A 27370-nucleotide genomic window follows, 5' to 3' on the forward strand; every position below is an offset into this window, starting at 1 on the left:
ACGCACTTATAACTTGACGCGAATGGACTGTAAATTTATTAATACACGACGTGATCACACGGTCGATCGGTACCGTCGGCGGTCGGTGGGTAACTAAATGAACTACCTATTGGTGATGCTGTAAGAGCGTATTACTGATAGCTTATTGCTCTCGGCTACATACACAAGGACGGTCGTGCGTTCGTGGTCACTCATTATCAGATTCCTTACTCTACAGTGACGCACACAATTATTGATCTAACTTTCCCTAACAGGGAGTTTCAAGGATTATTCGGGTGAGATCCTTCCTTTTTATTTATTTAGCTCGTTACATTATGTTCCATATAAATTTCACTAATACAGTACTTAGAAACCAAATTGAGGAACTCGGCTAGCTTAGCGGCTGCTGGGTTTGCTTACTGTGCATAAGATCGTGGGTTTATTATCAAATTCCTTTTGGTTGTATCGCCTGGTTGAGGCGTATCCTGACTTAATACCGTACCCCAACTACAACTACATCAATATTTCCTTTCCTATCCCTAGCTACGGTAAATATAGGCACACAAAAGGAAAACGACCAATCATTTATAACAACGGAACGTACGGTACGAGATGTGCACGTTTCATCCATTTATTGGATTCTGAAGCATCGTGTTTAAATCTTTGATTTGTACAGGCCCGATGTTTCTAAATCATCTTGTCCCCTAAATGCTACACAGTAGGCCTGGCCGTTTTGATATATTTTGCGCATCTCTGATGTATAAAATATACCACATAGACAAGAAAAAGGATGGAGGTATATCTTTCACTTTCCAGGATGCTTTCATGAACTGACTGTGTTGGCGTTAGATGAGATTTGATTAGATAAGATTTTACAGAAGTTCCTGACATTTTTCTGATGTTAATGGATTTTCTCTAAATCTTTTGCAATTTTATCGAACTTGTAGGAACTTTCTTTTTTTTCGGATCTTTTTAAGTTTCCTGTATTTTTTCTAGAGTTAATGTGGCCGTCCTGATGTCTTCAAATAATTTTGGAAGCTCTCAGAATATCTCAAAATATCTCTTAACTATTCTTAAATGCTCTGCACTTTCATTAAACTTCCGATATTTTCCTGATGTTCGTGAAACTGCCTTGAATTTCTCTGAACTGCTCCGTATGTCATGTAACTTAAAGTAAGGTCCTGGAGTTCATGGATCTTCTTGAAAGTTCTGTTAAATTCCTGCCAGTTTCCTGAACTTAATGAAATTACCCTCTTCTCTGATCTTTAGTGAAGCTCTCTAAATTTTACTTAAGTCTATGGAACTGTACTGAAGTTATCTCTTTGAATTTCCATTAAGTTAAGGGCTGTATCAAAAAATAATTTCAAACATTTGACACGTCGATTCGCGGTGATCAGCGTGAAGCAACGTGTCAAATGTTTGAAGTTATTTTTAGATTTTAGGTCATTCGTGACTAACTCGCGACATTTAGTGTGAGTGTTGTAGTTAAAATTGGTTATTTATCGGTCAATGTTTCGGATAATCATAGCATAGAAAGCCTCCAATCACTTACAACAATAGTTTATATTTATCAACCATACCACGTGATCAATAATTAATTTACAATATTCGACAAATAAGGTCTAGTATAAGTCTTCTAATCATGCACCTCAGACATTTACGTATGTATATTTATCCTTGTTTGTGATTCCACTGAACCATCGACAATAACAATAATTTACCATGCTCTACAAATGTTAAACCATTCATCCAAATTGCTGACATCCGATCCGTTCCGATCTGGGATCGTTGAAACATGTTGACAATAAAAATGACAATTCAAAATAAACAAAAGCAAAACAAAAAAGAACGAACACTACGCCGAACAGCATACCAATTCAATCGATTTACATTGTCTCAGTCTCAGCCTACTATGTGGTTGGAAAGTGCAGCGCCCCTATCCCGGACCTCCCCCTCCCCCTGGCATGCATGGTGTGAGATTTTGTGTTTTAAACATTTTTCATTCAACAAACGTGCATCCAATCAGTTGGTTGGGCGAGAGGTGGCTGCGCGGGGTTGGTTTCGATTTATGATATTATTTTCTACATGACAATTTTTTCCACTGAATTACACTACCCCACCGTTGCTTCATTCGGGACTCTAATGCCGCCATCGTCGTCCTGTGGCAAAACAACCGCTCTCATATATGCTGCAATATTGGTTTCATGTTTGGCTCGTGTTATAAAATGATGGCTGTTTGGATAGAGGTGCCTATCTTCTGTACTTTTTGGCATTGAAAGTGTCGCCCATCGCGAGCCTTGTTAGCATTTTCGGTTCCAATCTTCCTCCAGCCCCTCGCTAGAAGAGCTTCACTTTACTGATGGTCTTATTGTCGAGCATGGGCGGAACAGCAGTCCTGCTTCTGCTCCTGGGCACCATGTCGCAGCGGCTCGTCCTCGTTGACCCCGGACTGGTGACTGGGACCATCATCATCATCATCTTCCTGCTTTGCATCACCGAGGCCACTTGTTTGCTCACCGCTGCCAGAAGGGGATGGATTCCTTTTGGTTGAGTAGGCGCTTTCCGGGTTACTTTCACCAGGGCAACCGTCATCGAGGGGGGTTTCGTGCTCACGAGATCCGTCCCTTTTGGGGAGCATTGGTTGAACACGATCTGAAAGGAAAGGACATGGAATTGGAAAAATTAGAATTGAATAAATGTGTCATGTTTAATTAAAGTCGGAATATGCATGTCGAACGGCTATTAATTAGAATGAAAACTTGAACAGTGGCAGCGGTCGTTCAATTTCCCACACATGCCACACCAAAGTAGAACACCTCAGGGTAGAACTTGAGCTTGACTATTTCCAACGTGCTCGATTCTATAAGCGGATCAACGACGACAAACGCCCCACGGAAGGGCATTAATTGCGGACACTGCGATTCTAAAACGGAATTATACGACCCAATTGTAGACCTTAGAGGTACTACCGGAAAAATCGCGCACGGAAATGCGAAACAATGTAAAAGTTTGCAGAATGTCCCCTCGCTCTCGCTCGCTCTGCTCAGTACACGGGGTTGATTTATGCGAACATAATTATAACGCGGTTAAAAAGTAATGGCCTCCACTCGCTCGGTTGCCGAACTCATTTGGAGTTGTTTGCCCCGGCGAAGGGAAATCTTTTTTGTGAAAACCCGAGGTCGTTTTGAATTAACAACCTGGTGAAGTTTTTGCGGTTTTATGCAAAGAAGATTATGTCTCATGTACAAACAAGTTAATCTGATGATAAATGCATGTCATCAAGGACGTAAAATGAGTTATTCACGTCATTGGGTTAGCGCGGTCTCATCGACGTCATGGTACGGAACTTTAGGACATCTAAAGTACATCTGACTGGCGGCTGAAGCCAGGCGTGACTTGTCCAGGGGTGATATTTGAACTCGTGTCTTTGGTGTCTTTATTGACATTAATTTAAATCTTCTTCAATAGCCTAGACTTTCCTGGTATTATTAAATCTGCCTAAACGATTACTGAATTTTTTAAAAGTTCTCTGGATTGCCTTGAATTTATCAGTATTTTTAAGTACCCACAACTTTACTGAAATAAATTGATTTGCCTTGATGTTGCAACAATTTTCTTTAAGTATTCTAACCATTATAAGCGTTCACTACTTTTCCCTAAGCTTATGTTAACCTGAAGTTCATAATTCCCTGGCGCTTCAGACGTTTCCAGATTAATCATATAATTCTGAAAATACGCCACAATTCCACGGAACTCCTTGTAAGTCGCTTCAAATTTGCTGGGATTTGAAGAATGGGAATATTCTGAAACTTCACTGAATATCATGAAACTATCTAAAAATATCTAAATTTATTAGAAGTCCTCTGCAATTCCTTGAAGTTTGCTTAAAGTTCTCGTATTTTTTTTAATTGATTGAACTTCGTTGATGTTTTCTTACCAACATAGCTAATTTTTTACATTTTTTTATGTTCTTGAAATCTCCATAATATAGTATAACATCCTTAAAATACTCTCACGTTTTTCGGATGTTCAAGTAATTTTTATCACGTTCCAGAAATTCTTTTGAAGCTGTGCTGAAGATTCCGGAAGTACCCTGAGTTTATCGAAACTTTTTTATGGTTGCTACAATTTCCTTGAAATTATTTGAACTGCCCTTTGATACTCTGATCTGTCTTGATGGTCTTGAAATTTCCCTAAAGCTCTCAATTCTATTGAAAATCTCGGTTTAGTTCGGATATGAATGAAATTCCCGTAAACACCTTTAAATTTCCCTGAAATTCTCTGGACTGCTGTGAAGTTCCTGAGATTTTTTTGAAGTTTTCATAAATTCTCTGAAGGTTTCTGTACTTCCCTGAAATTCTCGGAACATCTTAAGGGTTCTCGATTTTTTTTCAGCACATCATGGAACTATCCTGATTTTTTTATTCTAAATTTACGATTATAGATTTTTAAACTGCTCCAAACGACTGGACTAAAGTTACGGGAACTGCTCTTAAAATCTGAAAATCCCCAAAGATCTCTAGATCTAGCTTTTCTGAGGTGCTTAGAACTTCTTAAAAATTTGCACAATACCCCTCAAGTTTTCTATAGTTTCCCAAGTTCGCTTGACACCTGCGAAGTTCTCTGAAATTCTACGAACTTCATCAAAGTTCCTGAAAATTTTCGGGTGCTCAAAGAACCACTTTTAGGGTCTTAAAGCTTCCAGTAAGTTTCCCATATTTTCAGCGTGTTAACATCGCTTATGTTCCTGTGCTTTGTTTATTCACTGAAATTCCCAGCATTTCCTTTCATTCCTCAGAACTTCTCCAAAGTTCCTACAATTGTTGTGAAGCTGATGGACTGCAATGGAGATATCTAATCTTTCATAATGTTAATTTCGAACTTGAAATAAATCATATTTTTTCCTTAATTCTGACACTTTGAAACTTTTCAATATCTTGAACTTGTACATGGAATACGAAACTTCCCGACATTTAATATTTTTAGATCTTGGACTAACTCAAATTAACTAAGTTTTTTTTTAAACTTTATTCAAGTGAGATATTAAGTAAGTGTCAAACTTCAACATTCAATAGATTTGATTGTTAACCTGTTTCTTTAAAACTGATTGCCATGTCTTAAAAATGTTTAGGTTAATTGCAGTTATTTTTGATCTACCAAAAAAAGCATATTTTTAACGTATTTAGAAAACAGCTTTCTTATTATAAGCCTGGAATTTATCCGTTATAGTTCTGGAAAAACCTGTAAAACTTAGGTCATTTTATTTTGAAAAAATGAGTAGACACCCTGTAGATAGAGAAAGACGATTAAACGTCGCAAAGCAAAGAATGATCAATCTTGAAATAAATTCATGCTAAAAAAGTTGAAAATAGTGACTGATTATAAGAAAAAAGTGCAAAAGAGACTTTTTAGTGACTGGCTTGAAAAAAGTGACCAAGTCACTAAAAAGTGACTCGCTACCAGCCCTGCAGGTGTATTTAGAAAACATCTTCTGCGAGATGGACGAAATGTCTTAACATGTCTTTAGCGCTAGTTTTCAAAAGTTCAGTTAATTTTGCAGAACTTCATCAATCTTTATAGAAAACTAGCGAACTTTAGAGGAATTTAATTAATTTTGTAAGGACTCGGGAAATTTGGTTGACGATCAGAGATTTGCCTTCAACTTCTTCTTTTTTCAACTTATTCGCATTTCAAGCTTATTGCGTGCTCTCAACATAGCGTTCTAGTTGCACTTCCGCTATTATTAATTAAGAGCTTTTGATGCCTGTGCCATTTTTGTATTATTTTGTGCCAAGTACAATTAAGCCTAGGGAAGTCGAAACTTTTTTCAACCCGAAAATTTCCTAGACTGGACCGGAAATGGAACCTAGCCACCTCCAGCTGCGCCTTTACCGACTTAGCTACGGAAGGCCACTTTAACTTCAGGGAGCTTATTTAAACTTCAAGGACATCGTAAAATTTTAGGCAACATCAAAGACACTCATACAACTTGGTAGATATTCTGGATACTTCGTACAGTTTCAAAAATCATCGTAGCAATTCATGGAACTTTGTAAAAAAAAGATGCTCACGGCTAAAAGTCTTAAAACGAAAAAGAAAAATAAACCGTGAAGAAGTGGAACATTTTTTAAAGTCTCTTATATTACATAGATCTTCATTTAATTGAAGGAAACCTCACAAAAGCTCGAAGATCTTCTTGAGCAGTTCCATGCCAAAAAAGCGGCTTGACTTTCTCGGATTTGCATGAAATTCATGTAACTTATTGTATGCTATGGACAATCATTCACATTTTTACTACAAGTTGATCATTTTGTCACGCGCTTTTTTTCAAAATGGCGTCTGTGACATTTGTCAAAAAATTGGCTAAATTTATTTTTCGAACATCTCAACTGGGCAATTAGTGAACAATTTTGATAAGTAAGGAAAATAAATAATTGTACTAAGTGGGCTACATTAATCCTAGTGCCCTGTAGCCCTCCATAGTTATGCCAAAGGTTTCAGTTCAGTTCAGAATTCACTCACCAGGTGGTGCTAGTAGGTCATATTTTTTTAATTTGCTTTAACTTATCATTTTGACTAAATAGAAAGATTTTGTCTTCGAAAAAGTTGTTAAGTTGAACTAGACCTTTCCTACGGTAAACATTACAGCTCAAATTTGCTCACCTGTTGGCTAGCTCATCATTACATTTTCAATTATTTGTTTTAACTAAATATCTTGACTGGATAGAAAGTTCCCGTCTTCAGCAAATAATTCATAAAGGCTAAACCTATTTTAGAGTGACCAGTTCAGATCTGAGTTCACTCAACCGATGGGTCATGGTAATGGTGGTAATTGATTTCTGAACTGAACTGTTTACCCTAAAATAGATCTAGTCCATCTGAACAACTTTGTGCAAACGTCGTGCGTCCATATATACACCCCGTACATCTGTGTATATGTCGAAACCTAAGTCCGCAGGGATATTTTCCCGAATGACATGCTGTTTCCCCAGCACCAACGCTCGATTGCAATTCGGACCTCTGGTGGAACATCATAAACTCACACGTATTAAACGTTATCCCCTGCAGACGACATGCGTACCTTGACTGCCTTTCCATCAACATAATGGAAAATTAATTGCAAAAGGCTATGCAGCAAAGCATGAAGCATCGATTCATCTGAATTGAACTTTAAGAACAGGGGTTACTCCTCCGCTATGCGGTAAGTAGTTATCAGCGAGATCCACATCGAGGGGTTTTTACTAAATAGGAAATTTCTCCCACGATGGGTCTCGCACTTCCATTTGCGAAGCTGAATCTCATCAATGCATTTTACAGATTCTCATCCAAAATATGATCTCTTATTTATTTCAGATTATGTTTTATAAAAAGTAGTTTATATCCTTTCTGAGCCAAATTTATGCTACGCCTTAAGACAAGAATGCTTGGAGAGTAATTATAAATTTATCGATGTGAAAGCTAATATTCATTTTAGAACGACAGATATTACAGGGTGACCAGTGAACCGGTAAATCAGGAAACACCGGGATAAAGCCTAACATTTGAAATTACCGTGCTAGTATTTCCACCGTGAAAATTGTCATTTGAACCGAATTTTGAGCGGACAGTCCTCAGAATAGTTTTAAGAGAATTTATCGCATAGTCGAGCAGTTCTGGAACGACTTTCTGCCATGGATTATAATACAATTTAAGACCCTATTTTCTCGAGGTTCTTTTAGAATCGATTTTAGAATTTTCAGAGAAAGTCTGAAAATAATGTTGCAAGGCAAAGTTCGAGTGGTAAGGTACGTCAGTTGAAACTGCTCGAAGGTTGTGTCCATTCTGTAGGGTCCTACACCTCAGGGGATTAGAAGAAAATGATCGATCAGAGTAGGTATAGAAAGACGGGGAGTTGGATCTGGAGTGAGAAGGTGAACGGAAGTTAAAGACAGTGTGGGCGTGAAATAAAGACAAATTGTGTAACATTAATACTCCACTTTTATTATAAAGAATCCTACAAGTGGCGACGAGGATGGGATGGTAGAAGTGATTATCATATTAAATAATTCAGGAAATTTGAGTAAATGGCTAAGCGGACTAAAGTTAAAATTTGGCAAAGTATGGCCCGTAAAAAAAAAAATATATGAAAAATATCAAATTATTGCAATATCGGATGATGTGTTTGTATAAATTGTAAATTACTTCTGATGAAATCGGTATTCAAAAAATTTGGAAGGGTTGTATATGTACTAGATACGACCGCAGGGTTGGCGTTGGATAACGTCTGTTATGTGTTGTACTTAATTGTGTATATTATATTTTAGGAATATTCCTTAATAACTCTTTTGCGAAAGTTTGGTGGCCCTGAAAAGGGCCGTTTTGTTGGGCTGATGTTTTTGGGTTTGCTCTACTCTGTCGCCCTGGAGGAGCTTTGGAATGATGTTGGTAGTTCGAAGACAGACAGCATCTCCCCTTCCAGCGTTCCCACACCCCAGTATAGTCCCCAAATTTAAGTGTAACTGTGATATTCTGGAAAGAAATTGTCTTCAAAACTAACTCTTTGTCGAATAAAAAAAAAGGGCCGTTTTGGTTGTGGTTTTGGAATGATGGTTATGCCGAGCATGGGTTCCGGATGGCGATGGCGATTTTGATGAGCGGTTTGCATGCCGGGCGCTTTGCTTCAACCACGAGTGCGGTGAACTCCGGGTAAATATTATTACCAATCAGTAGAACAGCGCTAGGTGGTATGATGAACCGGTAAATCCACTCGAGATGTCGAGAGGGTAGATGGTTGTTTTGGAGGTTGTGATGAGGACGATTTTGGAACGGAACGGATTGTGCTCGATGATGCATCGTTCTTCTTCACACAGTCTGTGAAGACGAGTTCGATTCTGAAATAAGTTTTGTAGAAATGCAATAAAAATGGAATCTATGGCTCTGCGAAGATTCAACTTTCGAATTAATCGTTAAACTCTTTCTTGATAATGTTGTGGCCCTGAAAAGGCCCATTTTTCCAACGCGCTCGGCGTAGTTGCCCTTGCGAGCAGACGGTGAATACGACCGACTGAGAACTGCAGCAGCTGGGCATTCCATGACGGCGGCCCAGTATACCGGAGCATTGGCACCAACGCACTCGGCGTAGTTGCCCTTTCGCCCCCAGGCTCTGCTGCCGCTGCTCTGGTACTGCTGCTCTGCTGCTCTGCTGCTCTGCTGCTGGGTCGACGATCGGATAGACAATGATGGAACGGGCGACCTTGTTGGACGCTTATATAGTAGAACAGAAAATATCAGAGATATCAGATACTCGCATCTGATGTCTCGGTTGGAGAAAGTATAAGAATATAAAAAATCAATCGATTTTCACCATCTTTAGACAATGGTTTACTTTTAACCATTTTTCAATAGTTTACAGAATGAAATCAATAGTTTTGAAACATTCAGCAAATTACTAGAAATATTTCCAATCGATTGATGCTATTATCTCGTAAATCTATCGATAGACGGTTGAGTTATTATCGTTCAAAATCTTTTAATTTTTCGTAACGCATCCAAAATGACTATTTTCAATTTTGTACCCCCGTATGTTTCCGAAAGACGTTATCCAACGTCAAAAAAAAAGTATACATACCTATATACAGAGTTTGAGCGTGGTGTAGGGAAGGAGTCCTTTGCCTTGGATTTCAGAAAAAGATTTAAAATCGCTCAGGCAGGAAAGTGAAAAAAAAACACAATCAGTTGTTTCTATGGTTACATTGCATACCAGCCGATAGGATGGCTATATGTATTGGTAATCAGTTGTTTCTTCTGTTAACAGTGTGGATATAGAAGGAAAAGAGGAGTGCGTATGCATGCGCGTATTAATACATAGTGCGTTTATATTGGATGTCATGAAAATTGGTAGCATTTGATCAATGGAGTGTATACAGGTTGCTCGTAAAACGGTGTTCGTGTAGTGCAACATATGTAATAGTGTTTGTGAAGTTATACCTTCCGTGACGTCAAACTTCATTTATTTTCATGTCAAATTTTTAAGAGTTTTCGTCATCAACGTTTGTTTATCTCTGTTTGCTACCAATACTAACAAATACCCTCTTGTGGCACACATAGATTCATTGGCATTTGACAGCTTATGGATTTATGGGCTATTTATTAATATCAGCTGAAAGCACCTGCAACTACACCACTACACAGGTTCTAGGAGAATGAATTTAACCGCAGGCGCCTGTTTTAGTCTACACGTTTATTCTGGTATTGGTTTATATTCGGTTTTGATTTGAGTTCTGCGCTTGCGAATGAAAGTACCGGTAGTAAATAAAAAAATGTGAAGAACAAGCAAAACAGTAGAGCTTATTATTATTTTTCCTTCAAAGTTGTGATTTGTGAATGGATTAACGATTGTTTTGCATAGTATTGATAGTAATTATAAATTAAATATGTGATAGAATGTTATGATGATGAGAAAATGGATGTTGCTGATTGAAAATTCAAAACTACGATGCATATTTTGGATAGTGAACTAGTATCGTTTACCGATGGTCATAATGAAGGTAAAGCATTTCAAATAAATGCTAATTGTTTGATAATGTTTTGTAATAAATTGCGTTGTAACGAAACCAGAAGTATTTATTATTAATTGTTTATTCTGATTCTGAACGTTTTGAGCGTTCAATAAGAAAGATTTCAGTAGTGTTGATGAGACTACTAATAGAGTGAAACAGGAGCGTTCACGGCTATTATGAAACCATTGACCAGTAGCGCTTAATGGTATGGATGGTTGAAAAAAAAAATTGTTGGAAGATGGTTATCAAATTGTATGGGTTGAACCAGTAGCGTTCATAGGAGGATGGCTGAACCAGAAGCGTTCACGGTAAAATAAGAGCCAGTAGCGTTCTTAGGATGATAACCAAACCAGCAGCGTTCATGGAAAGGTATGATTGGACTAGTAGTGTACACGGAACCAATGATATGAAGTTATAGCTATACGAGAAGTATATGGACCAGTAGCGTTCAAAGGATATAACAGTAAGCCAAATGAGTTCAGTTCTGTGTTTTAATATCATTGAATAATTTATTATTTTTTATTTTGGGATTTAAATTTTAAGATGTAATTATGTTTTCCATACTATGTATTTACTACAATGGAAAAAAACATTAAGTTCTATACATTTAATAATAATAATAATAATAATAAAAGTAACAGCCATCATCCGACCTCATAATTTTAATCATTTTAATTGACATATGAAATAAATCATAACATGATACATTTATACATAATAACATTACAGATGGAAGAAATGCGTCAGATTCCATCATTTCGTTGCGAAACAATTGAAAAAAATAAGCTTTCCAGAGAATGGGAGTCATGGAAATGGTCTTTGGAATACTACTTCGAAGCATACGGCATTGTCGATCAAAAAATGAAGCGTGCTAAGTTGCTTCATTTGGGTGGAGTGGAGCTTCAAAGAATTTTTCGAAGTTTGCCTGATCATGCCAAGATTCCATTGGTAACTCTGGAGCCGAGGGTTTACGATTTGGCCATCGAACTCCTTGATGCATATTTCCAAGCGGGTAGGCAGGATGTCATCGAGAGACGAAAACTGCGTAAATTTAAACAGAAGCATAGTGAAAGGTTTTCTCATTTTGTCATTCGTCTTCGGCAGCAAGCGTTAAACTGTGGTTTCGAGAAGTATTCAGTGGAGGTCAGGGAAATACTGAAAGAAATTTATTTGATTGATGTGGTAGTGGAAAACTGTCGATCTGATGAACTTCGTAAGGCTATTCTCAAGCGAGACCGTACATTGAAAGAAATTGAAGAAATTGCTGCAACAATCGAAGACACGGATCAACAACTAAAAGAATTGAAGGAAAATAGCAACACGGTTCGAGAAGCATCGGTATACAAAGTAGGACGAACTGTACGGAACACATCGCCGGTTGAAGGGTTTAAGCGGAATGAGAGTAGATCTGGCCGCGAACAAGGATACGAGATCACACGAAAGCGTCCAGTTATCCAAAGATCAGCAGTTGGAAAGGCAGCTTGTTTTTCTTGTGGTCAGCAGGGTCATCTATCAAATTTAACAGATTGTCCGGCTCGAGGTCGGGTTTGCCGATGTTGTCAACAGTTGAACCATTTCGAAGCAGTATGCAGGAAACGTAAGCATGATTCAGGGGTGGCAGAAGAGTTTTCAACATCGAGCATCTGTCTGAATCGCGTGAACTGCCTAATGAGGAACCAAATAAAACCGAGGAGCATGAGAAGGTGTATTACGCTTTTTATGGAGGAAATGAAAGCAATGTTTTATATGGCACAATTGGAGGAATGTCAGTGAATGTGCTGATTGATTTGGGAACTGATGCAAATTTGATCCAATTGGAGACGTGGGAAATGTTGAAAAATAAGAAGGTTCATGTGCTAAAGTCGTCTAAAGGCTCATCTCGAGTATTGAAGGGTTATGGCAGCGATAAACCACTTGACGTAGTAGGAACATTCGAAGCCGAAGTTTCCATCGGAAGCAGGAATACCTTTGCTGAATTTTTCGTTGTGAAAGGAGGTCAGAAAGATATTTTGGGAGATTCAACAGCCAAGGCATTAGGTGTGCTGAAAGTGGGCATCGAAGTCAATAACATCAATACTGATCTAAAACCGTTCAGTATGATAAAAGATGTACAAGCTCATATAAGGATGATCCCGAATATTACACCGGTATTTCAACCGTTACGCAGAGTACCGATACCAATGGAAGAAGTTGTCAACAGAAAATTGGAACAATTATTGAAGCGCGATATCATTGAAGTGAAGCAAGGACCTGCAACTTGGGTATCGCCATTGGTCGTCGTTGGCAAAACGTCGGGTGAACCAAGAATTTGTTTGGATTTACGGCGAGTGAATGAGGCTGTAGTTCGAGAACATTTCCCAATGCCAGTAGTGGACGAGTATCTCGCACGATTGGGCAAAGGCAAAATGTGGAGTAAGCTTGACATCCGTGAAGCTTTTCACCAGGTGGAGTTGGCCGAAGATTCCAGAGATATCACAACATTCATCACGAATCGGGGTTTGTTTAGATTCAAACGACTTCTCTTTGGACTAATAACTGCTCCGGAGATTTTTCAAAGGGTGATGGAAGAAATGCTTTCTGGATGCGACGGAACATTTTGGTATCTGGATGATATCATTATAGAAGGAGAGACCAAGGAAATTCATGACATGAATTTGAAAAAGGTAGAATGAAATCATACTTACATGTATATATAAATAAATGAATGAATTCAATAGTATAATGAGTTGTATTATTTTAGGTACTCGATAAAATCAAAAAGAGAGGCGTAGAGCTGAATTGGGAAAAATGTGCTTTCGGGGTTACAAAGCTGGAGTTTTTAGGGCACCGTATAATGAAGGCATTAGTCCATCAAGCACAAAGGTGAACGCGGTTCTATCATATCCCTTCGTCTGAATCAGAAGTTCGTAGTTTCCTTGGTCTGGCAGTTTACATGAACAAGTTTATTTCAAATCTTGCAACTATTGCTGAACCTCTGCAGGAGCTTACAAAGAAGGAAGTAAAATTCGAATGGAAAACGGAGCATGACAATGCATTTCAGCAGATCAAGAACAAGTTAGCATCGGCTGTAAAACTGGGATTGTTTGATCCAATGGACAAAACTAAAGTGGTTGCTGATGCCAGTCCTTCTGGACTTGGTGCCGTATTGTTGCAAACAAACAAAAAAGGAGAGTCTCGTGTCATTTGTTTTGCTTCAAAATCATTATCTGATACTGAACGCAGATATTGTCAAACAGAGAGAGAGAAGCTCTGGCCCTGGTATGGAGTGTGGAACGTTTTCGTATGTACCTTTATGGCAGATCATTTGATTTGGTAACAGACTGCAAAGCACTGCAGTATCTCTTTGTACCACGATCAAAACCTTGTGCAAGAATTGACTTGACAGAATTAACTTCGCGTATGAAGTAACATAAAAAACACTTTGAATGTAACAACTCAAGGCGGGAGTAGCCGTCAACAATGCTGATGATGGTACAGCACGCAACAACCACCCTACTGCTTTCTCTCTGAGATGATCACGTTGGTCATGACGAGAGGAGCAACACAATAGTTGGGTAAAGAAGAACTGCATTATAACACACCATCGACTGGAAATGCTCTCCCAACGTGGGGCTTTAGGTAGTGATGAAAACGTCGCTAGAACTATTCCACAGCCGCAGTCAGTTTATGAGCAACAAGAGGGACGCACATTTTTGCCTGTGGACTTGGAGACATACTTCAAGTCCCCGCGTACATCGTACGGGCTAGGCAAAAATGTGCGTCTATCTTGTAAACTGTCGCTTTAATGGCCCTTCGCTCATTTTCAACTTCTATTCAATTTTCATACTGCCGTACTCTAACGGAACTATCCACCTACCCTCTTCTAAAGAAGAATTGAACGTTGGGTTCTGCGGCTACAATCCTTTGATTATCAAGTCGTGCATATTCCGGGACCACAAAATATAGCAGACTGTCTTTCTCGTTTGGCCACCCTTCCGTCAAATACTTTCGATCCTGAAGAAGAATTGATTGTAAGAGAGATAGCAGAGTTGACAAGTTCGGCTGTCGTTTTAAAATGGAACGAAATTAAAACAGAAAGTCAAACTGATGAGGAAATATCAGAAGTCGTCGAAAAGATAAAAAATGGACAAGAGCAAGAATTGCCATTATCTTATAAGGTAATTGCAAATGAACTGTGTATCATTGATACAATTCTGCTACGAATGGATCGGATTGTGATTCCTGGCAGTTTGCGAGCTCGTGTACTACAAATTGGACATGAAGGTCATCCAGGAATACGGATGATGAAAAGCCATCTACGGACAAACGTTTGGTGGCCCAAGATGGACAAAGATATTGAAAGATTTGTGAAGCAATGCAGAGGATGTATGTTGGTTTCTGCTCCAAATCCACCAAATCCACCAGAACCAATGATTAGGCGAGAACTACCAAATCAACCATGAGTCGATGTTGCAGTAGATTTCTTGGGTCCTCTTCCGGAAGGACAATATTTACTAGTGGTGATCGATTATTATAGTCGATTCATGGAAGTTTGTGAAATGACAGAAATTACCGCATCCGAAACTATCAAGGAGTTAGCAACTATTTTCTGCCGTTACGGTCTTCCTGCAACATTACGAGCAGACAACGGTCCTCAATTCAGCGAAAAGTGCGATTAATTCCGGGAATTCTGTGAATCGAATGGTATTATTCTTGTCAATACTATTCCATTTTGGCCAGCAATGAATGGAGAAGTTGAACGGCAGAATAGATCATTGTTAAAGAGATTGCGGATCGCAAAAGAGTTAGGAAAGGACTGGAGAACAGTAATGCAGAAATATCTGTTGTCATATCATTCCACCAATCATAGTACGACAGGGAAATCACCCGGAGAACTTATGTTTGGAAGGAGAATTAGGAGCAAGTTACCAGTTGTCCCAACAACTGCATTAAATGATGGAGAGGTACGAGATCAAGACAGAGTGATCAAGGAAAAAGGAAAGATGTATGCTGACAATAGGAGAAAAGCCTGTGAAAGTGATATTGAGGTAGGAGATTGTGTGCTAGCAAAAAAGGATGAAGAAGAACAATAAACTGGACACCGATTTCCCAACAGAAGAGTTCGAAGTCATTCGTAAAGTAGGTGGGGATACAACAGTTCGTTCACGTAAATCTGGGAAGGAGTATCGACGGAATGTAGCACATTTGAAGAAGATTGAGGTGTCGGATACTTCGGTTGCAGAAACGAGTTCAGGAGAAGAGCAACATAACGGAAAACGTGTTAGAACGAAACCAGCCAAAAATAAGGACTATGTTCCTTATTAATAGCTACATTATATTCTAACATAATAAAAGCTAAGGGGGATTGTAGGGTCCTACACCTCAGGGGATTAGAAGAAAATGATCGATCAGAGTAGGCATAGAAAGACGGGGAGTTGGATCTGGAGTGAAAAGGTGAACGGAAGTTAAAGACAGTGTGGGCGTGAAATAAAGACAAATTGTGTAACATTAATACTCCACTTTTATTATAAAGAACCATACACATTCCAAGGGCATCTCGAGAAGAGTTTCTAGAGTTTTTTTTATGAATAATTCCATGTGAAATTTCTGAAGAGCTTAAAGGAGAAGTTCATGATAATTGTGAGAAAAAATTCAATTCTGAGGTGAACTGCATAAGAATTCTAAGGTGCATTTAACCTTTCAGCAGTCGCGCTGGTGCACTGAGTGCATGTGCCAAAAACAATTGCAGAAACATGATTTTTATCAACAATTTCTTTTGATATTTTTAAAATGTTTGTACATCACTAGAAAGATTGAATTTTTTTTATATTCACTTGCAAAAATAACGCTCATTTTTCGGTGCCTTTATGCGACTGCTCTTGGGTTAAGTGAATTTTAATTAGAATGATTGAATGGGACTCCAGTGAACTATTGGAATAATCACTACAAAATCGAAGAGATCCTTAGAATGAGTTCCATTAAATGTTTGGAGTGTACTGCAGAGAATGTCTGAACTGTTATTTATATGTTAAGGGACTTCCAGAGATAATCTGAAACTGAAACAAACGCTGTGCGCAAAATGATTCTTGAAATTTTGAAGAACATTCCAATAAAGTCTTGTGAAAAGTTCTAAGCGAATTTTCAACGTTTAACTATATCGACAAATGTTGAAAACCGATCTCGGAAACAAATTCCATGTTCAGAAAAGGCCCGGTGTTTCAAATACTTCTCTTAGAATCTTGAATATTTCGTCAAGACCAGACATTTTTACTTACTCATAGCTCAGAATATCAACAATTAAGTCTGAGATCTAAAAAAGTAGCTATTTCACAAAGTCTGGCATTTTAAATATTTTTGATAATGTTAGACCGTTGGCAACTTTTCACAATCTGAAAACTTGCCGACCAAACGGTATTCGGCTAAATTATCCATTCGGCCATATGGCATTCGGCCATATGGCATTTGGCTAAAAGGCTGGACAAGCATCCCCTTCATAGATCACACGGGCCATTTGATACTTAATGCAGCCAACATCAAACTAAAAATTCTAAGAACATTTAAAGCATAATCTGAATCCTAAAAAAAAATAAACTCAGATCCGCGCAATCTCCATGCAAACCAAGCTGCAAACTGAGCAATCATCATACAGCTTCATTTGCTCCCAACGACCTTTGTTTGTCTGAATTTGAACTACATTTCTGCGGTCGATTCTTGCGCAAATTATCAATTTGCCAATCTATGATTTATGGCCACATCGTCCAAAGAACACCACTTCCAAATATGCAAACAAAATTCGTCACAGATGAAGTCGAGCTCTATCGCCCGTCCCAGTTTGTTTTGACTTACCCTCATCATCACGTATCCGATATAGGCGACTGACGAAATAAGAAACACCAGTCCGGGAGGAATCCTCGTCGCCACGTTCAGTAAGTAGGCAAGGACTGATAACTGGGCGAAACAGTAGAGCACACAGCCGTACACGATCACTTGGAGGGAAAGCTGTTTGCTTCGGCTTCGGCTGCTGCTGCTGCTGCTGCTGTCTGACGGAGGTGAACTTTCCAGTAATCTGAGTAACAGTTCTTGCGATGATGGTTTCGAAGGTGTGACATTGGAATCTTCTTTGCAGTCGAAAAACTGTTCCACAATTTCCCGCGGCTCGGTTGCTTTCGGGGGCTCCGTTTGGACAGCCGTGTCCACGCATTTGGCTGGTTGTTCTGATATCTCATCTACAGCGGAATGGACAAATCGGCCCTTATCGCATTCTACTTCAGCCTTTTCGGTGGAAACGATCATAGACAGTGTCAGTTTAAGGATTAGCTACAATTGGGGTGGGGGAAAAGACGAATGAGCATATCATTAATTGACGGTTGTAAAATTTCAATACCAACCCTGACAGTGCTGAGTCGACCATCCTTGCCGGTTGAAACTGCGGCAGCGAGCGGAGCGCTAACCAGCTTGCTGAACGGCGTCAGAAACAGAAAGCACAGGATTCTGTACGTGACCGACTGGAAGACGCCACGCGTCGTGACGATGAGCGATTCAAAAACCGACTTTAGGGCTTCCCGGTTGGATTTAAAACCTGCAAGTGGCATGAGAAAGAAAGAGAAATTTAGCATGAATATAATGCTGCATTTGGATCATCTGGATAGATCATCGATTTCGTGTAAATATTATGGTTGCAATATCAATTTACAAGTAGCCGCACGTTGCTGGCAGAAGAGCGATTTGCAGGCAAGCGAGATTGCGGAAAGTATGTTGAATTTCATTATCATATATTTCACAAACAAATTACCTACGTCCGAACTGCAGTCGGGGCCAGACGGTCGAACAAAGAATCGCGTTTGCACAGACGTCGCTGAATGTGCGATCTTTATAAGAGGTAGAGAAAGGTAACCTGAAGGCAAATCGGAAATTGCACGCCGAAGTCGTTTGGAAATGCGATTCAATCAAAGTGAATTTCCCCGAGTGCATGATTGATGTCATTACAAGTGTTTACAAACTTCAGCTGCACTTCGTTTGAAGATTTGTCTACGGTGATGATGGTAAAGCGATTAGCGTTGCACGAAGGCAGTTACATCAATTGTGACACGTGCGGAATCTTGCATGGACATGGGTAAGACAACGTGCTCCAGGAAATTCAGAGATTGATAGGCGATTATTGTTCAAGGCACCGTAAGTTATTGAATAGGTGCAAATTTAATTTTAAACAGGTTTATTTTTCTCGATGGTTTCCATGGAAAAAAAAATTAAAGGGTTGTGTCCTATACACGACCGCAGTATGACGTATAACTACGCAAAATTGATGTATGTCATGCATTTTTGATTATTATACTTTATCTTAAATTTTTCAAGTATTGCAATGTTTCGGTTATGGTTCACGACAATTAATGTTAGCATAATCAGACCACGGTTCATCTTACGCATGGGATAGTGTATTTAAATTTAAAGTAATGGTTAAGAATTCACAGAACAGACCTTGGGTTGATCAATGTTGAAATATTTTGCTGTGATCAATGTACACAAAATTCGACATCGACATCGACTACAATAGGAACTGACACTATTTCGTCACACATTTTTCGTTGATTTGCACCTCACTATATTTAGTACACAAAATGCCATGCATCTTGTGGGATAAAACAATTGCCAAAAAATAAATTATTTTTTTTCAGTAGCTTCATCATACGCTTTAAATTAGGTTTCTGAAGCAGAGAAGAAAGTGAAGATTGCATTTTATGATAACGCAACAGGCAGTTGTTTTACCTGTCAGAAGACGGTACCTTAAATATTGAACAAAATGTTGGTTCATATGTCAACGAAGTAGGGGAGGAAGGGGTATAACGATCATACGGGGTTTAAGCACCTCTTTGTTCTCCAATTTGGAGGACAACCCTAAAATAAAAATTACCATGCATCATCATTATGTACTTTACAGCGTGTTCGTAGAATGATTGCAAAATAGAATACTGTGACTTTTCTTTTGGTTTTGGTTTGAAAATAAGGGGATTCAGCTATTGAATTTCAAAGTCTGAGCAAAAGCTCGTATACAGGTTCTCCACCTGTTTAATGTTTTGATAGTAACATCATAAATAAGGTACACCGGTGCAAGTAGAAACAGTACGTGTATCTCTTAGTGGAAGTGAATATTCACTGAAATTATTTTTGAGAGGCATTGTGTACAACCGCAAACTATATTGGAAATAATCGCAGTGATTATTCACTTCCGCTAAGAGCTACATCTACCTTCCCCACGCGTTTCTACTTGCCCCGGTAGAGTAATGGATTTTGGTTGGACCTATTCATGTCATTTTTGCACTGCGTCTAAATGTATTTTTCTATGAATATTCCAAAGGGACTTGAAAATGTGTGTTTGGTGAAAAAGTCTAACCTTCTAGTTTCTAATAATACTAAAGAATGAACAATGTTCTCAAAATAGGATTTTATTGAAACGCAGGTTCGTAATCACACAAGTATTCCCGAGTAATTGCGCTAATTGGAAACAGTAGATAGAACTTCTTTAGTAGTAGTAGTAGTAGTAGTAGTAGTGAAATTCTTCTTTATTTTGATTTGTTATGTGGTTTACAATTGCTAATACAGGGCAAGAGGTTAGCCAGAATGGCTCTTCATCTTTGGTGAACTTTTTGATATTGTGTTGTACATGTTGTTTTTAACTGTGTAATGTTTTTCAATTTTCTTCTTGTGAAGTATGTTGTTTGAATGTATTAATTTGTTATTCTACCTTCTTAACGTAACTTAACCTAACGTGCCAGATCCCTGACGATCTGTTGATCGGATCGCCTACAGCAATCTCTGAACCTTGCGATGGAGTCGGCTCTCCGTAACTCCAGTGTCTGAAAACCAGCCAGGCGGTGGACCTCAGAATTTCTAGTCCGCGGGGGACTGTTAAGGATCATTCTCAGGATCTTGTTCTGGATCCTTTGAAGTTTAAGATGGTGGCATTTGGCGCAACTCTTCCAGATTGGTATCCCGTATTCTATTACGGGAAGGATGATTTGTTTGTAGACAGAAAGCTTATTTTTCAGGGACAGGGTAGACTTCCTGTTCATGAGTGGATTCAACGATCTTATCAAGATGTTGCACTTGGTTTTGGTTTTGTCAACGTGCTCCCTGAAAAGAAGCTTGCTGTCTAGTGTTAGCCCGAGGTACACGACCTCTTTGGACCATTCCACCTCTGAGCCGTTTAAGCAGATCTTATCATTTTCAGACGGAACAAGTCTGGGAGATTTTGAGTGTGGAAAGATAATGACCTGGGTCTTTGCCGCGTTGATACGGATCTCCCAGCTGTTGAAGTATTCAGACAGGACGTCTAGGCCTCTCTGAAGTTTGGCAGTCAGAACTCCGATGACCCTACCCTTGTAGACGATGGATGTGTCATCTGCGAACAGAGACAACGATCCACCATCAGGGAAAGCTGGCATATCGGAGGTGAACAGGTTGAATAGAATGGGGCCAAGGATGCTTCCTTGAGGAACCCCGGCACCGATGTTGAAAGAATCCGATGTGATGCCATTCAGAGAGACTCGGAACGTCCCGTCCGATTGGTAGTTGTTTATTATCTTCACTAGGAAGATTGGAAGACTGCTGCAATTTAAACACCAGGCCATCATGCCAAACATTGTCGAATGCTTTTTTCAACGTCCAACAACGCCATGGCAGATGTTTTCGAAACAGACTTGTTCCGTCTGAGAATGTTTGTCACTCGTGTCAGCTGGTGGACGGTCGAACGACCTTTCCGAAAACCAAACTGTTCCTCGAGTAAGATGTTGTTTTGTTCGGCAGATGTTAGGAGCCGGTGGTAGACTGCTCTTTCGAACAGTTTTGATAACCCTGAGAGAATGCCGATTGGTCGATAACTTGAAGGAGAGGAGGGATCCTTCCCAGGTTTCCGGATGGATATGACTTTAGCTGACTTCCAACACGAGGGGAAGTAGCCAAGTCTGAGGCACTGATTAAAAATCAGTACCAGATGGTTGTAGAGTCTGGAACTCAAGTGTTTGAGTTCCAGATTCAGGATGTTTTCGAAACCTGGGGCCTTCATGTTTTTAGATGATTTGATAAAGGCCAAAGATTTGATTGTATTTTCAGCAACCTCAGATTCATGAGGGCTGACGATGTTTTGTCCGAGATTATGGGAGCTGACGAAGTGTTGACCTATCGTGGCAGCCTTCTCTTCAGGAGTTATCAGATGAACCACTGGGTCGCCGGGACGATCCAGTGCGGTCAGTGGTGGAATGGGTCTGGGCTTATTTTTAAGGATTTTCGTTAGTTTCCAGAAGGGCTTTGCACAATCTGGGAGCAAAATCTTGATTTCTGAGGTCCACCAGGCTTGGATGGTTTTTGTAAGACGATTGCAATGGGTCTTCAAGACACGTAAACCAGAACGCTGGTATTGCCTTCGGATGGAGTTACGGAGTCTGATGAGATCTTTGGTAATTCTATCAAGGTTCAGAGTATTGCTCATCTGTCTGGATACTGGCACGTGTTGGTCCCTGGCCCGGGATATCGCCTCCTCGATGGAACGCAGACACTGGTCAACGTCTTCGGGCGTCTCCGGAAGGACACCGTAGTCGACAATGGAGTCGACACAGTGTTGGAACTGCTCCCAGCTGACACGATGGTAGTTGCGTCGGGAAGCTTGTATTCGGTTGACGGATGAGCCTACTTCGGCCACCACCGGATAGTGGTCCGAACTCAGCTCCTGATGGGTGACAGGTAGCGAGATGTTGTCTCCCATGTTTCTGATGAAGATGTCTATCGTAGCGAGCCTCTTGCAGGTCGTCGTTCAGGATGGTGCCGTTTTGGTTGCGTCGACTGTTGCCCCAAGCCTGGTGTTTGGCGTTCAGGTCGCCAGCGATGATGTACTTTTCGCGCCGTCGAGTTAGTTTGATGATGTCCCTCCGCAGGTCTGCTGCCGACCCGTCCCTGATGGTGACTTGCTTGGGGCAGTAGGTCGCAATGATGGTGATAGGGCCGACAGGAGTGGAGACTTCTACCCCTAAGGCTTCGATGGTTTTTAGCTGGAAGCTCGGTAGAAGCCGACAGCAGATGTCTCTCCTTACAGCAATGGCCACTCCTCCTCCCCCGGAGCTGGTTCGATCATGTCTTAGAAGCCGGAAGTCAGGAAGGTAGATGTTTACCTCCGGTTTCAGGTGGGTTTCGGTGATAACGGCAATGTCGATGTTTTGTTTGTTGAGGATGATCTTGCGAGCAAGTGTTCCAGTTGGCGATCTTGATGGTTTCACGGTCCATAACTTAGCATGAAGGTAGCCACAGCTTGGAACTGGTCGGATTTGTTCTTGATGGTGTTGGCAATGTCGTGAATCTTGAGGAAGATGATGATTAGTTCCGTTGCGGTGAACCACGAACCATCGTTGATTTCTGGCTGCGGTAGGGACGGTCCATCCTGACGCCAGTTTAGCCCAGGGGCTGTGGGAAGATCCTGCGGCTTTGGAGCAGCGGTCGTCTCTTGGCTTGAGCTTGCAGGGACTCTGACCATATGCAAATTCTTCGTTCCATGCCCGAACAGCAGGCAGTTCGAGCATTGGGTGACTCCACGGCTGACCGGCTTGTACCGCTCCCACTTCACCACAATGTTGAACAGGACGCAGATGCCCTGGAGGTCCATCAAAGTTGTTGAGTTCTTCTCAAGGTCGACCAGGTATAGCTGGTCGCAGTACTTGACGGCCTTGTTGTGGCGGGCCGTCTTGTGAATTTGGACCGGCTTCAGTCCATTAGCCACCAGTTCTTCCAAGAGGACGCCTGTGTCCATGTCGTATAGTCCGCGCAGGACCACCTTGAACGGCTTAGCAGCCTCGATGTCGTGGGAGAAGTACTCCACCTGTGATTGGTCCAGTATGGTCTTTACCGCCTTGTAATATTTCAATGCCGGAACCATCAGTTTGTATCCTTCCGTGCACAGCTGGATGGCCCTACGTGATGAAGAAGTTTATTTTTTCCCGCAATCCGGGAGGGAAGCCCTTCACGTAGAAGGGCGGCATTCTGTCCTTCTTCGGCGGTCCTGTTGTTTCCGTTACCGGTTCTGCACCGTCCTTCAAACCGGAGAATCGATTGTTGTTGAGCAGCTTCTTCGCGGTTGTCACACTGTCACTGTTGTCTTCAGGCCTAGACCGTTTCCCGAGATTGCCGGCACTCGCGCCACCTCGCGATTTTTTACCCATGACTGGGTTAGCGAGAGCGTCACTATTCAACGCGAGAAAAAAAAACGGAACAACGCAATCGAGCAACGAAGAGAGCGAGAGTAAAGATGTCGACTGTACTGCTCAACAGTCTGGCAGCGAATGGTGATGAACAGAAGCGCGACTGCAGTGCTGTTTTATATCTTTTCAGAACGATGTGCAACCAAGTGATACTCCATTATGATGACTGACGTTTATTTCATGAAAATAGTGATATAATTATCATTTTTACATTTTCCAAAATTTTTATTATTACGGAAAATTTGAAAAATATTTATTTCAGCAGGTTCGTTATGTAATATCCTATCGATTGGGGTATTTGGATTTTAATTTCATCTATAAATGACAAAGTACAAAGTAATGCTTGTATTCAAAACCTAACACTATTTCACCACATTTTTTTTTTTTGATTTTCACCCCAGTATAGTCGACAAAGACGTAGTTCTACGTCAAAATAAACTAAATGTTTCTGAATTATTAAAAAAATACATATATCCAAATAAAATATTACTCCTAATTATTCAGTATGCTATTTACTGATTTGAATGAAACACGTCCAGTCAATCAGGAGATCATTCTAGTTTAAGAATGAATGAAAAGTGGGCATCATTTTTTAAATTTGCTCAGCATCAAAATAAAGGGTGTTCCGATCACAATTTGGTCGACTTAAACTTGACATATTCCCTGACCACCCCTCATTTTGTAGGTGTGTGAGTGCAGAATGTTGTCTCTAATTTGATTTTGATATATACTCTTCAGTTATCAAAATGGCTTCCAAGCGAAAATCCGAAATACTCGCACGCCGAGTTCGCGAAATCGTTAAAAGTGGCCAATTCAACTGTCATTAACGTAATGAAAGTGTTCGGGAAACGTTTGTCGGAGGGAAATCGAAAGCCGGAAATCGCAGCGACGACAAAAAGAGTGGCCAGCGGTTTCAAGCGAAACTCCAACCTCTTCGACCGAGATGTCGCAAACAAGCTGGGAGTGTCGTCCACAACCGTGCATCGAACTAAAAAGCAAGCCGAACGATGACCATAAATTATTGAATAGGTGCAAATGAAATTTTGAACGGGGTTATTTTTCTCGTTGGTTAAAATATCAACAGAAGAACGATTAGTTGGATGGTTTCAGTGGAAAAATAAACAAAATGTTTCCCTGAATTATTAAAAATATGTGCCTTCGCAGGTCCCATATCAAAATAAAACCTAAGATATTACTCCCAATTAAAGGGTGTCCCCCATCAAATTGCATCGCGGAAAAAAAACGCTGTAGAAAATTACCTAGTTGACCGATCCTTTTCAAACTTTCAGACAATAAATATTACCCATTAGTAAGCTTTTGGCATATTTTTTTTCGTTCAACTTCAATACCATAACCGTACGCTCGCACCTTACGCTCAACTCCACTCATTAGGTTATGTACAACATCTGGCTGCAGCTTCTTCTGTACGGAAACCCACTTTTTCTTCATGTCTTCCTCAGATTTAACCTACTTGGGATGCTTCCGTAGTGCCTGCTTCATAATAGCCCAGTATTTTTCGATGGGCCTTAGTTCCGGTGCGTTGGGTTGGTTCATGTCCTTGGGTACAAAAGTGACCTCGCTGGACTCCAGGACAACATTTGAATAGTGGCACGAAGCTAGATCCATCCAGAAGATCGTAGAGCCCTCGTTTTGCTTCAACAGAGGAAGCAGAAGCTTATGTAGAAACTCCTTGAGGTAGATCTCCCCGTTTACAGTCCCGGTAGTCACAAACAACGCACTCCGTTTGCCACATGGGCAGATCGCTTGCCAAATCATGTATTTCTTGGCAAATTTTCAAAGTTATCAATACCATAGTGTCCTGGTACCCAATATAAGTTTACTGAGTTCCGTTGGCACAGTTGCCGAAGCGAGAGAATACATTCCCAGACGATCTTTGATGTACATTTGTAAGCATTCAGTGCTTTCAGCGCTGCTCTGCTGACTATCAGAAAAAAATACAAATATTTGCACATCTGTATTTTCTCCTCAGACAATCATGCACACATTCAAGTATGGCTACAATTTCTGCTTGAAACACTGTTGGAAAATGTTCCATCGCAACTGAAATATTTGTCCCGGGATATTCCTGCACCTGTTCGTATTCCAATTTTTGAGCCATCTGTGGAATACATGATTGAGCCTTGACATCAGTTTCTCAATCCGAACGTGCCGTTTCACATACGTTGATGGGAATTTCATAGTTGTCCTCTGGTTTCATCCAGTCTCCATTCATACTCATCACTGGTCCTCTTTGGAAGTATTGTAAGATGCTTAGATGACCAACAAGATCACCTGGCATGACTTTTTTTAGATCTTTTGATCCTTAGAGCACTTCTGTCCGCTTCTAGTTGCACATGTTCATGCAATGCATGCTATACGTTGAAGTTTTGCTAGTTTTCTCTGTGCAGTGGCCTCTTTTGATTTCGTGTAAATCCTCATTGTCATTTTTGGTTGCAAACACCACTTTCTGCCCACAGGGCACTGGTTGCTTTGTTAATCACAAAATCAAACTGAGCATTCCAATTCAACTTGGCGTCCCCTAGGTATTTAACCTGTTCCCTAAGATGGATCTGCTCTCCTCAAAGATTGAATTATTTTAGGTTAATCCTCCTCTTTCTAGTAAAGGGGATGATTACGAATTTTGATGGATTAATACTTAGGCCCTCTTTAATACATAAAAACTAGGTAAACTTTAGGGCCTCTTGCATTCTTTCAGAAATGATAACGTCAAACTTTCCTCTTACTATAATGACTATGTCATCCACAAAGCCCACAACTTCGAAACCTTTTGCTTCCACCAGGCTTCTTAGAAGATCATCTACAACTAAAAACCACAGCAGTGGTGAAAGAACTCCTCCTTGAGGACAACCATTCGTTGCATTTACTGTTATAGATGAGCTTCCCAGCCCAGAAGTGATTTCCATTTTTGCAAGCATAGTCTGAATCCAGTTGACGATGCGCCTATCGAAGTTCCTTGGCCATGAAACCATCGAGGAATAGGATGCGTTATCAAAAGCTCCTTCAATATCAAAGAAAGACCAGAGTACAATTTCTTTAACTGAAAGGGATTTTTCAGTTTTTGTTACTAAGGTATGGAGGTGTAGTGGTAAGCGTGATTACCTCTCACTCCAGAAGGCCTGGGTTCAATCCCAGTCGGCGCCGCCGGGATGTTCTGAGGCATAACATCTCTGATCACGCCTTCCTTCGGATGGGAAGTAAAGCCGTTGGTCCCCGGTTCATGAGTTGATGGGTCGATAGGTAGGGTCCAGGTGTGGGAGCTGCCTTCCTGGCACGTCGGTAGCATTGGTGCTCAGCACGGAAAACAAGATCGACGGAAAAAACAAACCAAAAGGAAAAAAAGGTATGGAGAGCAGTAATTATTGACTTTCCGGATTGATACACAAACTGAAAATTAGATAATGGATGCGTGAACATGTGAGTTGAATTGATGAAATCATTCAACATCTTTTCCATAGTCTTTAACAAAATTGATGAAAGACTGATGGGCCGGAATGATTTTGGATGCGTTTTGTCGCGCCTCCCATTTTTCGGTATTTTGATGGAATATAATTTAACCTTATACTTGCCTTAAAAATCTTAGTTAGAGCCGGAATCAGCACTGCTTCACCTATTTGA

The 27370-nt window shown here is 40.3% G+C and overlaps 1 protein-coding gene across 1 annotated transcript in view; it reads right to left on the reverse strand.

Annotated features, from left to right (window-relative positions):
* Positions 1–1523: 1523 nt before the first annotated feature.
* LOC135708122 (uncharacterized) overlaps positions 1524–27370 on the reverse strand; it is a 38020-nt gene continuing 12173 nt past the window's right edge. The window contains exons 2-4 of the mRNA XM_065230068.1: positions 17885–18075; positions 17343–17813; positions 1524–2631 (exon numbers count right to left, since the gene is read on the reverse strand). Of these exons, the coding sequence (XP_065086140.1) occupies positions 2317–2631; positions 17343–17813; positions 17885–18075 (977 nt within the window). The 3' untranslated portion in view covers positions 1524–2316. The remainder of the gene's footprint in view (positions 2632–17342; positions 17814–17884; positions 18076–27370) is intronic.

Source organism: Ochlerotatus camptorhynchus, unplaced genomic scaffold (genome assembly GCF_037179485.1).
Source record: "Ochlerotatus camptorhynchus isolate MF236.1 unplaced genomic scaffold, CSIRO-AGI_Acam_v1.1 ptg000328l, whole genome shotgun sequence".
NCBI classification, from domain to species: domain Eukaryota; kingdom Metazoa; phylum Arthropoda; class Insecta; order Diptera; family Culicidae; genus Ochlerotatus; species Ochlerotatus camptorhynchus.